The 13965-nt window shown below is 46.5% G+C and overlaps 1 protein-coding gene across 2 annotated transcripts; it reads right to left on the reverse strand.

Annotated features, from left to right (window-relative positions):
* Positions 1-203: 203 nt before the first annotated feature.
* rabggtb (Rab geranylgeranyltransferase subunit beta) lies at positions 204-13469 on the reverse strand. 2 transcript variants are annotated; one of them, XR_005994763.2, is made up of 10 exons: positions 13189-13469; positions 12601-12708; positions 11352-11549; positions 9102-9207; positions 6764-6816; positions 2491-2601; positions 1528-1653; positions 1196-1345; positions 336-635; positions 214-303 (listed from the first exon to the last, which is right to left on the reverse strand). XR_005994763.2 is itself a non-coding variant. In XM_041842950.2 (9 exons), exons 1-9 carry the CDS (start codon positions 13189-13191, stop codon positions 495-497), a joined length of 996 nt encoding a protein of 331 aa, XP_041698884.1. In that variant the 5' UTR covers positions 13192-13469; the 3' UTR covers positions 204-494. The 2 variants fall into 2 exon arrangements, 1 of the variants encoding a protein (XP_041698884.1); XM_041842950.2 differs by having other exon boundaries at positions 204-635.
* Between the last annotated feature and the right edge of the window lie 496 nt (positions 13470-13965).

Consider the following 13965-nt stretch of genomic DNA (forward strand, 5'->3'; position numbering starts at 1 on the left):
GGAGGTGCAGGGTGGGGAGGTGCAGGGTGGGGAGGTGGGGGTGGAGGGTGGGGAGGTGGAGGGTGGGGAGGTGGAGGTGGAGGTGAGGGGTGGGGAGGTGGAGGGGTGGAGGGTGGGGAGGTGGGGGTGGGGGTGGAGGTGGGGTGGGAGGTGGAGGGTGGAGGGGTGGGAGGTGGAGGGGGTGGGGAGGTGGAGGGGTGGAGGGTGGGGAGGTGGAGGGGTGGGGAGGTGGAGGGGTGATGGCGGGGTGCAGGGTGGGGGTCAGTTCAGTTAATTCAGATATTGTCTGTTGTTTTGTGTGACCTGGCCACGCCCCTGGTGTGTGTAGATGAGACCTGGCCACGCCCCTGGTGTGTGTAGATGAGACCTGGCCACGCCCCTGGTGTGTGTAGATGAGACCTGGCCACACCCCTGGTGTGTAGACATGACCTGGCCACGCCCCTGGTGTGTAGATGTGACCTGGCCACGCCCCTGGTGTGTAGATGTGTGAAGAGCTAGCTAAGGAGGTCGGGGTGCAGGCCGATCCTCTCCAACACGTCTTCAGGCATACAGAGAACAGGATTAACGTCCTTTATCTGGCCCTCTCCCAGGAGAGACAGACCTGCTACTCCAAACAGAGTATGGAATGGGTCCACCTGGAGAAGGAGCGAGAGGAGAGCGCGGGTGAGGACAGAAACATGAACCTACCTAGCTCAAATCTAGCCATTAGCACTGGGAGCTAACATGAGTCTCCAGGTGTCAGACAAGGTTTAAACATCATGTGAGCGTAGCCCCCCCCCTTCCTACCTGCTAACCCAACCCCCCTCCTACGTGCTAAAACCCCACACCACTTACCACCTGCCACACCCCCCTTTCTACATCCTGTTACACCCCCCACTTCCTACCTTCTACATCCTGTTACACCCCCCCTTCCTACCTGCTACATCCTGTTACACCCCCCCTTCCTACCTGCTACATCCTGTTACACTCCCCTTCCTACCTGCTACATCCTGTTACACCCCCCTTCCTACCTGCTACATCCTGTTACACCCCCCTTCCTACCTGCTACATCCTGTTACACCCCCCTTCCTACCTGCTACATCCTGTTACACCCCCCTTCCTACCTGCTACATCCTGTTACACCCCCCTTCCTACCTGCTACATCCTGGGTTCTGGGTTAACCGAGACGATGATGATGATGATATTATGATCTCACCATGTCTCCTGGTCGGTCAGCGAAGCCCCCTGTCTCCTCATCCTGACAGGCCAAAATAAAGGACCTCAGCTTGGACTTGTCTATCCAGTGGATCCTACCAATGATCTTCAGGGAGGCCAGCACCCACCACGAGTAACATACATCAGGCAGCTAGCCGAGGGAGGAGGGGACAATGAGACCAGCAATGAGGGTAGGGAATCTAGAAGTATGTTTCACCACACTGAACTTCTGTCAATAAGCTAGAGGCCTTGTGTTGAATCCCAAATGCACAGAATTAAATAGAACAGTGAATATATATGATATTAATGACCAAATCAACCCCAAGCCCCTACTTTCTCAGGGCGTCCGTTCAGACCTCCTGAGGGAAGCTGTCTCTCACAGAGCCACCAGCCCAGCAGGTCGGCATTCACCTGGTGTAACTGCCCTGTTATAGACAGGAACCCTGTACAACAGTAGATCTACGAGGGGAGGGGAGAAGAAAAGAAGAAAAGAAATGCCATTTAGCAGACGCTTTTATCCAAAGAGACTTACAGTCATGTGTGCATACATTTTTCGTATGGGTGGTCCCGGGGATCGAACCCACTACCCTGGCGTTACAAGCGCCATACTCTACCAATTGAGCTACAGAGGACCACAGAAGAGAGGAGAGAAGAGGGAAGAGGCGAGAAGAGAGGAGAGATGAGGGGAAAAGAGAGGAGAGGAGAGGAGAGGAGAGGAGAGGAGAGGAGAGGAGAGGAGAGGAGAGGAGAGGGGGGAGAGGAGAGGAGAGGAGAGGAGAGGAGAGGAGAGAGGAGAGGAGAGGAGGAGGAGAGAGGAGAGAGAGAGGAGAGGAGGGAGAGGAGGAGAGATGAGGGGAAAGAGAGGGAGAGGAGAGGAGAGGGGAAAAGAGAGGAGAGGAGAGGAGAGGAGGAGAGATGAGGGGAAAAGAGAGGAGAGGAGAGGAGAGGAGAGAGATGAGGGGAGAGGAGAGGAGAGGAGAGGAGAGGAGAGGAGAGGAGAGGAGAGGAGAGGAGAGGAGAGGAGAGGAGAGGAGAGGAGAGGAGAGGAGAGGAGAGGAGAGAAGAGATGAGGAGAGAAGAGAAGAGAGGGGAGAAGAGAGGAGGAGAGAGAAGAGGAGGGAGGAGAGAAGAGAGGAGGAGAGAGAAGGAAAGAGAGGATGAGAGAGAGGAGAGTAGCAGCCAAGGAAAATATGGGAGGGAGGAAATAAATGAAATTATGGAACAATGGCTCAAATAGATTTTTCTAAATGCATGACAGTAACACAGTAGCAGAACCAATAGCTGAACCCTGCATACCTGTCCAGCATGAGACTCTGATCCTGGTCTGCAGCCAAACCCGCCATCAAAGTTCATACAGGACAGAACAAACTCTACAGCTTTGTCCATGTTGATGGCATCCAACTTACCCTGCAGACACACAGACCAAACAACATGTTGGTCAAACTGTTAACTACTGTTGTATACAAACTAATGATACATAGCACTGTACAGAACAACATGTTGGTCAAACTGTTAACCACTAGAAGTGGCGCCGGAGAAGATGGCTGCCGTTTTACAGCCCTCTAACCAATTGTACTATTATGTGTGTTTTTTCGCGTTATTTGTAATTTATTTTGTACATAATGTTTCTGTCACCGTCTCTTATAACCAAAAAGAGCTTCTGGATATCAGGACAGCGATTACTCACCTTGTTTTGGACTAAGATTTTTTCTTCAACGAGTCAGACGCGAAGGATATCCTACAGACACCCGACAAGGCCCAAACCCCCATCATTCGCAGGAGAAAGAGACAGAGATATCGTGGACGTAGGTCGGGGTGCCTTGTAAGGATCCGACGGCGAGCGAGTAAACTGCCTCTTCCATCAATCCTATTAGCCAACGTTCAATCATTTGCAAATAAATTAGATGATTTAAGATTACGGTTATCCTACCAACGGGACATTAAAAACTGTAATCTCTTATGTTTCACAGAGTCGTGTCTGAAAGACGACATGGATAACATACAGCTGGCGGGATATACGCTACATCGGCAGGATAGAACGTCTGACTCCGGTAAGACAAGGGGTGGCGGTCTGTATATATTTGTAAACAACAGCTGGTGCATAAAATCTAATACTAAGGAAGTCTCGAGGTTTTGCTCGCCTTAGGTAGAGTATCTCATGATAAGCTGTAGACCACACTATTTACCAAGAGAGTTATCTATATTTTTCATAGCTGTCTATTTACCACCACAAACCGATGCTGGCACTAAGATTGCGCTCAACGAGCTGTATAAGGCCATAAGCAGACAGGAAAACGCTCATCCAGAGGCGGCACTCCTAGTGGCCGAGGACTTTCATGCAGGGAAACTTAAATCCGTTCTACCTAATTTCTACCAGCATGTTAAATGTGCAACCAGAGGGAAAAAAACTCTAGACCACCTTTACTCCACACACAGAGACGCATACAAAGCTCTCCCTCGCCCTCCATTTGGCAAATCTGACCATAACTCTATCCTCCTGATTCCTGCTTATAAGCAAAAACTAAAGCAGGAAGCACCAGTGACTCGGTTAATAAGGAAGTGGTCAGATGACACAGATGCTAAACTACAGGACTGTTTTGCTAGCACAGACTGGAACATGTTCCGGGATTCTTCAGATAGCATTGAGGAGTACACCACATCAGTCCATGGCTTCATCAATAAGTGCATCGATGACGTCGTCCCCACAGTGACCGTACGTACATACCCCAACCAGAAGCCATGGATTACAGGAAACATCCGCACTGAGCTAAAGGGTAGAGCTGCCGGTTTCAAGGAGCGGGACTCTAACCCGGACGCTTATAAGAAATCCCGCTATGCCCTCCGACGAACCATCAAACAGGCAAAGAGTCAATAAAGGACTAAGATTGAATCGTACTACACCGGCTCTGACGCTCGTCGGATGTGGCAGGGCTTGAAAACTATTACAGACTACAAAGGGAAGCGCAGCCGTGAGCTGCCCAGTGACACAAGCCTACCAGACGAGTTAAACCACTTCTATGCTCACTTCGAGGCAAGCAACACTGACACATGCATGAGAGCACCAGCTGTTCCGGATGACTATGTGATCACGCTCTCCGTAGCGGATGTGAGTAAGACTTTTAAGCAGGTCAACATTCACAAGGCCGCAGGGCCAGACGGATTACCAGGACGTGTACTCCGAGCATGTGCTGACCAACTGGCAAGTGTCTTCACTGACATTTTCAACATGTCCCTGACTGAGTCTGTAATACCAACATGTTTCAAGCAGACCACCATAGTCCCCGTGCCCAAGGACACTAAGATAACCTGCCTAAATGAGTACCGACCCGTAGCACTGACGTCTGTAGCCATGAAGTGCTTTGAAAGGCTGGTCATGGCTCACCTCAACACCATTATCCCAGAAACCCTAGACCCACTCCAATTTGCATACCGCCCCAACAGATCCACAGATGATGCAATCTCTATTGCACTCCACACTGCCCTTTCCCACCTGGACAAGAGGAACACCTACGTGAGAATGCTATTAATTGACTACAGCTCAGCGTTCAACACCATAGTGCCCTCAAAGCTCATCACTAAGCTAAGGACCCTGGGACTAAACACCTCCCTCTGCAACTGGATCCTGGACTTCCTGACGGGACGCCCCCAGGTGGTAAGGGTAGGTAACAACACATCTGCCACGCTGATCCTCAACACAGGGGCCCCTCAGGGGTGCGTGCTCAGTCCCCTCCTGTACTCCCTGTTCACCCATGACTGCATGGCCAGGCACGACTCCAACACCATCATTAAGTTTGCTGACGACACAACATTGGTAGGCCTGATCACCGACAACGATGAGACAGCCTATAGGGAGGAGGTCAGAGACCTGGCCGTGTGGTGCCAGGACAACAACCTCTCCCTCAACATGACCAAGAAAAAGGAGATGATTGTGGACTACAGGGAAAAAATGAGGACTGAGCACACCCCCATTCTCATCGACAGGGCTGTAGTGGAACAGGTTGAGAGCTTCAAGTTCCTTGGTGTCCACATCACCAATGAACTATCATGGTCCAAACACACCAAGACAGTCGTGAAGAGGGCACGACAAAGCCTATTCCCCCTCAGGAGACTGAAAAAATTTGGCATGGTTCCTCAGATCCTCAAAAAGTTCTACAGCTGCACCATCGAGAGCATCCTGACTGGTTGCATCACCGCCTGGTATGGCAACTGCTTGGCCTCTGACCGCAAGGCACTACAGAGGGTAGTGCGTACGGCCCAGTACATCACTGGGGTCGAGCTTCCTGCCATCCAGGACCTCTATACCAGGCGGTGTCAGAGGAAGGCCCTCAAAATTGTCAAAGACTCCAGCCACCCTAGTCATAGACTGTTCTCTCTGCTACCGCACGGCAAGCGGTACCGGAGCGCCAAGTCTAGGTCCAAAAGGCTTCTCAACAGCTTCTACCCCCAAGCCATAAGAATCCTGAACAGCTAATCATGGCTACCCAGACTATTTGCACTGCCCCCCCACCCCCACCCCATATTTTTACGCTGCTGCTACTCTGTTAATTATTTATGCATAGTCACTTTAACTCTACCCACATGTACATATATTACCTCAACTAGCCGGTGCCCCCGCACAATGACTCTGCACCGGTACCCCCCTGTATATATAGCCTCCCTACTGTTATTTTATTTTACTTCTGCTCTTTTTTTCTCAACACTTTTTTGTTGTTGTTGTTTTTATTTTACTTTTTTATTAAAAATAAATGCACTGTTGGTTAAGGGCTGTAAGTAAGCATTTCACTGTAATGTCTGCACCTGTTGTATTCGGCGCACGTGGCCAATAAAATTTGATTTGATACAAACTAATGATACATAGTACTGTACAGAACAACATGTTGGTCAAACAGTTAACTACTGTTGTATACAAACTAAGTACTTGTTGCAATGTACTGTAACGTTACATACAGGAAAAAACAACAATTGTCTTTGTTTCTCTCTGGCTGGACCATCGATACCCCCTCCCTCCCTCCCTCTCCCTCCCTCCCTCCCTCCCTCCCTCCCTCCCCCTCCCTCCCCTCCCTCCCTCCCTCCCTCCCCCCTCCCCCCTCCCTCCCCCCCTCCCTCCCTCCTCCCCTCTCCCTCCCTCCCCCCTCCCTCCCCTCTCCCTCCCTCCCTCCCTCCCCCTCTCCCTCCCTCCCTCCCTCCCCCCTCCCTCCCTCCCTCCCTCCCCCCCCCTCCCTCCCTCCCTCCCTCCCTCCCTCCCTCCCTCCAGACGCTACACTGCTTTCCAATCTATCTCCACTCTCAGCCTTTCATCCAAAGACAAATAGAGACATGCAATCTCCATCTCTACCATCTAATTTTCAATTTTATGTTTGTTTTTCTTTTTATGCGCTTTGAGAATTTTCTGTAACAAAAAGCGCTATACAAGTTAAATAAATTAAATAATAATAATAATAATAATAATAATAATAATAATACAGGGAAAAAACAACAATATGCATTGCATTCTGGTGTAAAAGTAAACAATATAAATCTGTTAGCTAGTAACCAAAGACAATATGACAGATTTTAATTTGAGCCGTACCAGCAATGCGAGTGTTGCTACAGCACAGAAAGAGAATCGTGTGTCTATCTCCCCTGTAGAGACAGTAGATGAAGACAGAAGGGTTAAAGGCAGACTCAGCAATATGGCATCATGATACACAGTGGGGTGACTTCCTGCCAGTGGGGTGACTTCCTGCCAGTGGGGTGACTTCCTGCCAGTGGGGTGACTTCCTGCCAGTGGGGTGACTTCCTGCTTACAGACATCAGCATCAGCAACAGAGTCTGCCAGGACCACCACTTTCATCTCTTTTTTTGTGACCAACTTTTTATGTCAGGTACAAAAAAAATAAAAGAAATGCATACAAAGATACCCCAAACCCATCCCCCCCTTCATGCCCCATCCTCCCTCCCCACCCAGAAACCATGCCTCCCAGCCTGCCTGCCAGCAATAACCGTCACTGATTGATTGAGAGATTCAAGGGGATGTCCTCGTTAAGTAACATAATAGATGCAAATCATTGACTATTTACATTCATACACTTCAAACTGAACGTTGTAACTTTGTCCCAGAAGCATTGAACTGCAGGCCACTCCCACATCATGTGGAGGAATGTGCCCACCTGATTTAGGGGACACAGTGAACGGTTGGGAGTTGGGGCCAATTTCATCGTAAACCGTTTCCTTGGTGTTAAATACTGTCTGTGAATAAACGTAACATGTATAAATTGATGGTTCAGATTACAGGATGCCAAGGTAATATTGTCCCATATTCTGTTCCAGTTAAAAGGTTGTTGAGAATCAATTAGATCTATGGACAATACTTTAATGTCTAGCTCAGAATATGAGCTTTCCAAAAGTTGTTTACATATTATAGAGATCAGTCCTGTTGGGAGCCCAGATAATGTATTTATAAATCCCATCATTGGATGTGTCGGTAGTTGGGTTTCCCAAGGGACTGACCTAAGCTGTAAATATATAAAAATGGATTTGCTTGGTAACGTGTCAGTATCTTTCATAACGTTCTCAAACCATCACTATCCATGACATCAACAGCTTACAGATTCCACATTTAGACTATTGGTGATGCAAAAGGTCGCCCTCCAGATCTCAAAGAGTTATTGTGAAGTAGAATGGGTCATTTTCATTTCCAGTTATATAGTTTTTTCCATTTTGCGGTAAATAGAGATTTGTGTTCGCAATTAGGACCAAAGCACAGTTTACATTGTTTAAGGGATATATCAGTGAAGACCACCTCTTCCAGGCCAATAGGAGACACCATATTTCTCTCTATACTCAGCCAGAGGGGCGGAAGAATCATGTCTAAACCAATTTAAGTGGGGGCGAAATGCTAGTGCCTGGAAATACAATTTGGTACGTATAGTCTTCCCCTCTTTGTACATTTTATCCGGGATAGTTTATCTTCCCATATGGATTTTATCCCAATAGCCAGAAGGGGAGCCATGGGAAGCATTGAACTACAGAAATTCAGCTGTGCATTCGAAAAGTATTCAGACCCCTTGACTTTTTCCACATTTTGTTACGTTACAGCCTTATTCTAACATTTATTAAATTGTTTTTTTAGCTCCTCAATCTACACACAATAATACCCAATGATGACAAAGCAAAAACTGGTGTTTAGAAATCTTTGCAAATATATTTTTTTTAATCTACGCCAATATCACATTTACATAAGTATTCAGACCCTTTACTCAGTACTTTGTTGAAGCACCTTTGGCAGCGATTACAACCTCGAGTCTTCTTGGGTGTGACGCTACAAGCTTGGCACACCTGTATTTGGGGAGTTTCTCCCATGATTTGGACAGGTGTGTGCCTTTCCAAATCATGTCCAATCAATTAAATGTACCTCAGGTGGACTACAATCAAGTTGTAGAAACATCTCAAGGATGATCAATGGAAACAGGATGCACCTGAGCTGAATTTCGAATATCATAGCAAAGGGTTTGAAAACTAATTTAATTTAGGTATTTCTGTTTTTTATTTATTTTTATTTGCAAATACTTTCCGAATGCACTGTTTTCATTTTGACAGTAGATATTCTGCCGGTTAAAGTAACTGGGATGTTATTCCATCTACTGAGGTTGGATTTAATTGTTTTGAGCGTTCTGTTAAAGTTTCTGGCAACGGTTTTATCTAAGGAAGGAAATATATCTACTCCCAAATATTTATAATGGGAAACGACTGGGATTCCATAAGTAGAGATAGAGTCCTCCATCGGGGTCTTGAGAGACAGTAGGGCTGATTTGATTAGATTAATTTTATAACTTGAGATTAAGCTGAATTTATCTATGATCTTCAATGCATCACACTACTATCATCTCTTGATCTTGTGCAGAAACCCAGACATAAAGTAAACTCACCCCATTTGTCTCCAGCAAAGGACCCATCGTCCTGCTGCAGTCCTCTGATGTACTCCACTACCTTGTCCACATCCAGCATATTCACATGATCATACAATGACAGGATCTGAGGGAGACAGACAACATGGCTTGTAGTTTATATGTCTGTAAGGTTATGTCCAGGGTTGTGTTTTCTAGGCATGATATCGAGTGTTACTTTCTGAACTTGTCCAAAAACAAAATGTTATGTTATGTATCCAGCTGCCTGACCTGCACAGTGCTGAGTGTATAGAACAGGTGTGGGTGGTGTTATGTAATGTCTCACCTTTACAGTGCTGAACTACAGGTGTGGGTGGTGTTATGTAATGTCTCACCTTTACAGTGCTGAACTACAGGTGCAGGTGGTGTTATGTAATGTCTCACCTTTACAGTGCTGAACTACAGGTGTGGGTGGTGTTATGTAATGTCTCACCTTTACAGTGCTGAACTACAGGTGCAGGTGGTGTTATGTAATGTCTCACCTTTACAGTGCTGAACTACAGGTGTGGGTGGTGTTATGTAATGTCTCACCTTTACAGTGCTGAACTACAGGTGCAGGTGGTGTTATGTAATGTCTCACCTTTACAGTGCTGAACTACAGGTGTGGGTGGTGTTATGTAATGTCTCACCTTTACAGTGCTGAACTACAGGTGTGGGTGGTGTTATGTAATGTCTCACCTTTACAGTGCTGAACTACAGGTGCAGGGTGGTGTTATGTAATGTCTCACCTTTACAGTGCTGAACTACAGGTGCAGGTGGTGTTATGTAATGTCTCACCTTTACAGTGCTGAACTACAGGTGCAGGTGGTGTTATGTAATGTCTCACCTTTACAGTGCTGAACTACAGGTGTGGGTGGTGTTATGTAATGTCTCACCTTTACAGTGCTGAACTACAGGTGCAGGTGGTGTTATGTAATGTCTCACCTTTACAGTGCTGAACTACAGGTGTGGGTGGTGTTATGTAATGTCTCACCTTTACAGTGCTGAACTACAGGTGTGGGTGGTGTTATGTAATGTCTCACCTTTACAGTGCTGAACTACAGGTGTGGGTGGTGTTATGTAATGTCTCACCTTTACAGTGCTGAACTACAGGTGCAGGTGGTGTTATGTAATGTCTCACCTTTACAGTGCTGAACTACAGGTGTGGGTGGTGTTATGTAATGTCTCACCTTTACAATGCTGAACTACAGGTGCAGGTGGTGTTATGCAATGTCTCACCTTTACAGTGCTGAACTACAGGTGTGGGTGGTGTTATGTAATGTCTCACCTTTACAGTGCTGAACTACAGGTGCAGGTGGTGTTATGTAATGTCTCACCTTTACAGTGCTGAACTACAGGTGTGGGTGGTGTTATGTAATGTCTCACCTTTACAGTGCTGAACTACAGGTGCAGGTGGTGTTATGTAATGTCTCACCTTTACAGTGCTGAACTACAGGTGTGGGTGGTGTTATGTAATGTCTCACCTTTACAGTGCTGAACTACAGGTGTGGGTGGTGTTATGTAATGTCTCACCTTTACAGTGCTGAACTACAGGTGCGGGTGGTGTTATGTAATGTCTCACCTTTACAGTGCTGAACTACAGGTGTAGGTGGTGTTATGTAATGTCTCACCTTTACAGTGCTGAACTACAGGTGCGGGTGGTGTTATGTAATGTCTCACCTTTACAGTGCTGAACTACAGGTGCGGGTGGTGTTATGTAATGTCTCACCTTTACAGTGCTGAACTACAGGTGCGGGTGGTGTTATGTAATGTCTCACCTTTACAGTGCTGAACTACAGGTGTGGGTGGTGTTATGTAATGTCTCACCTTTACAGTGCTGAACTACAGGTGCGGGTGGTGTTATGTAATGTCTCACCTTTACAGTGCTGAACTACAGGTGCGGGTGGTGTTATGTAATGTCTCACCTTTACAGTGCTGAACTACAGGTGTGGGTGGTGTTATGTAATGTCTCACCTTTACAGTGCTGAACTACAGGTGTGGGTGGTGTTATGTAATGTCTCACCTTTACAGTGCTGAACTACAGGTGTGGGTGGTGTTATGTAATGTCTCACCTTTACAGTGCTGAACTACAGGTGTGGGTGGTGTTATGTAATGTCTCACCTTTACAGTGCTGAACTACAGGTGTGGGTGGTGTTATGTAATGTCTCACCTTTACAGTGCTGAACTACAGGTGTGGGTGGTGTCCAATGCTGGCGCTGATGTTAATTTAAGTAATGTCATGTTGTATTATACCTGTACAGCACTGAGCGTGTAGAGGATGTGTGGGTCGTGTCCGACGCTGGCGCTGATCCCTCCACAGTCGTGCTGACAGGACTTGATGAAATCAGAGATCTCCTGTTGGTTCATCCTGGTCAGCTGACCCATCAAGTCCATCACCGTCAGGCCCCAGTAGATACCTGACATCCGCAGGTACTCTGACAGGGTGTACTCCTGTGGTGGGATGACAGAGGATATCAATGACTGTCTGAGACAGATAGCTACATCCACTTCTGGCAGAGGGGTGATACAGGGAATCAATCAATAAATGAAACAGGTTCACTGACAACGTGAAAAATCTGTCGATGTGCCCTTGAGCAAGGCACTTAACCCTAATTGCTCCTGTAAGTCGCTCTGGATAACAGCGTCTGCTAAATGACTAAAATGTAAAATGTAAATGAACGACAGATGAACCACACAGATAGCTAGCTACATCCACTCATCCACAGCTACTCTGACAACGTGTTCTCCTGAGGAACGACAGATGAACCACACAGATAGCTAGCTACATCCACTCATCCTCAGCTACTCTGACAACGTGTTCTCCTGAAGAACGACACATGAACCACACAGATAGCTAGCTACATCCACTCATCCTCAGCTACTCTGACAACGTGTTCTCCTGAGGAACGACAGATGAACCACACAGATAGCTAGCTACATCCACTCATCCTCAGCTACTCTGACAACGTGTTCTCCTGAAGAACCACACATGAACCACACAGATAGCTAGCTACATCCACTCATCCTCAGCTACTCTGACAACGTGTTCTCCTGAGGAACGACAGATGAACCACACAGATAGCTAGCTACATCCACTCATCCTCAGCTACTCTGACAACGTGTTCTCCTGAAGAACCACACATGAACCACACAGATAGCTAGCTACATCCACTCATCCTCAGCTACTCTGACAACGTGTTCTCCTGAGGAACGACAGATGAACCACACAGATAGCTAGCTACATCCACTCATCCTCAGCTACTCTGACAACGTGTTCTCCTGAGGGAGAGAGGGGATGACAAAGGATATAAATGAACAATTGAAACATATATAGCTATCTACCTCCACCTAGTAAGAGCAGGGTTTCTCAAACATGTCTTGGAGAGGTGCAGGGTTTTTTGTTTTCAATGCTTTCCATGACTGGTCTAATCAAAGACATCCTTGTTCTCCTACCACAGACGGGAGTCAGTGAAATTATGTCTGCATAACATCCAGTACTCACATAGTCATCCTTCTTGGAGCCGTAGGCAGCAATGTAGTCTGCATGCTTGTCCAACAGTAGAGCACTGGGGGCATCAGACTTGATCACTACATCTTTCACTTGGGTCCCCTACAATAACAATGGGAGAAATGTCGCTAACTGTTATTTCATAGTCAGATACAAGACGAGGAAGACAGATACAGCTAGCTAGCCTAGTAAACTGACTATGTAGCTAGCTAGCAACTACCAGTTGGGCAAATTATACATTGAGTGCTGCTCAGAATAACACATTCAGATTGAGAAGATAACATTCGTTTATTTATTCTCTAGTAAGAGCCGTTGGATAGAGATTAGCAGCTGCTACAACATAGTTGATTTTCTAGCGGGCCATTTCCTCTGCTCTGGATAAAAACAATGACAGTGCTACCAGTTACAGTTAGCTAGTTAGCCATCATTTTGCTATGACTTGGGTTTCTTTCATCGACAGGGAATATATTTATCACTCTATAAGTACAAGCAGATAATACAAAACAAACTAAACCAGCTGTGTCTAATTTATGGAAAATTACAGCAAGAAGAATAGTCATTTTTAATCATCATTAAAGTTACCATCCTTGATATCTTCGTATCATCTGCCGGCGCTGAATTGTTGCGTCATGAAACGTCTACGTCACCAACGCGACAGACAGGGCGGGACGTAACCGTTTTCAACAAACTTCCATAGCAACAAAATCAAAATTGGCGATAGAAAATTCTGTTTTTGGTCTTAAAGGTTAGGGTTAGGCATAATATTAGCAGTGTGGTTAAGGTTGAGGTAAAATCTAATTTTAATAAGAGACATTTTAGAAAAGAGGGGGGGCTTGTGCTGTGCTGTCAAACGTGTTTCTTTGAGTAAATAGGTGTAACGCTGGGTGAAAATAATCAATCAATCAATCAATTTTATTTTATATAGCCCTTCGTACATCAGCTAATATCTCGAAGTGCTGTACAGAAACCCAGCCTAAAACCCCAAACAGCTAGTAATGCAGGTGTAGAAGCACGGTGGCTAGGAAAAACTCCCTAGAAAGGCCAAAACCTAGGAAGAAACCTAGAGAGGAACCAGGCTATGAGGGGTGGCCAGTCCTCTTCTGGCTGTGCCGGGTGGAGATTATAACAGAACCATGCCAAGATGTTCAAAAATGTTCATAAGTGACAAGCATGGTCAAATAATAATCAGGAATAAATCTCAGTTGGCTTTTCATAGCCGATCATTAAGAGTTGAAAACAGCAGGTCTGGGACAGGTAGGGGTTCCATAACCGCAGGCAGAACAGTTGAAACTGGAATAGCAGCAAGGCCAGGCGGACTGGGGACAGCAAGGAGTCACCACGGCCGGTAGTCCCGACGTA

The sequence above is a fragment of the Coregonus clupeaformis genome, unplaced genomic scaffold (assembly GCF_020615455.1).
Source record: "Coregonus clupeaformis isolate EN_2021a unplaced genomic scaffold, ASM2061545v1 scaf0237, whole genome shotgun sequence".
NCBI classification, from domain to species: domain Eukaryota; kingdom Metazoa; phylum Chordata; class Actinopteri; order Salmoniformes; family Salmonidae; genus Coregonus; species Coregonus clupeaformis.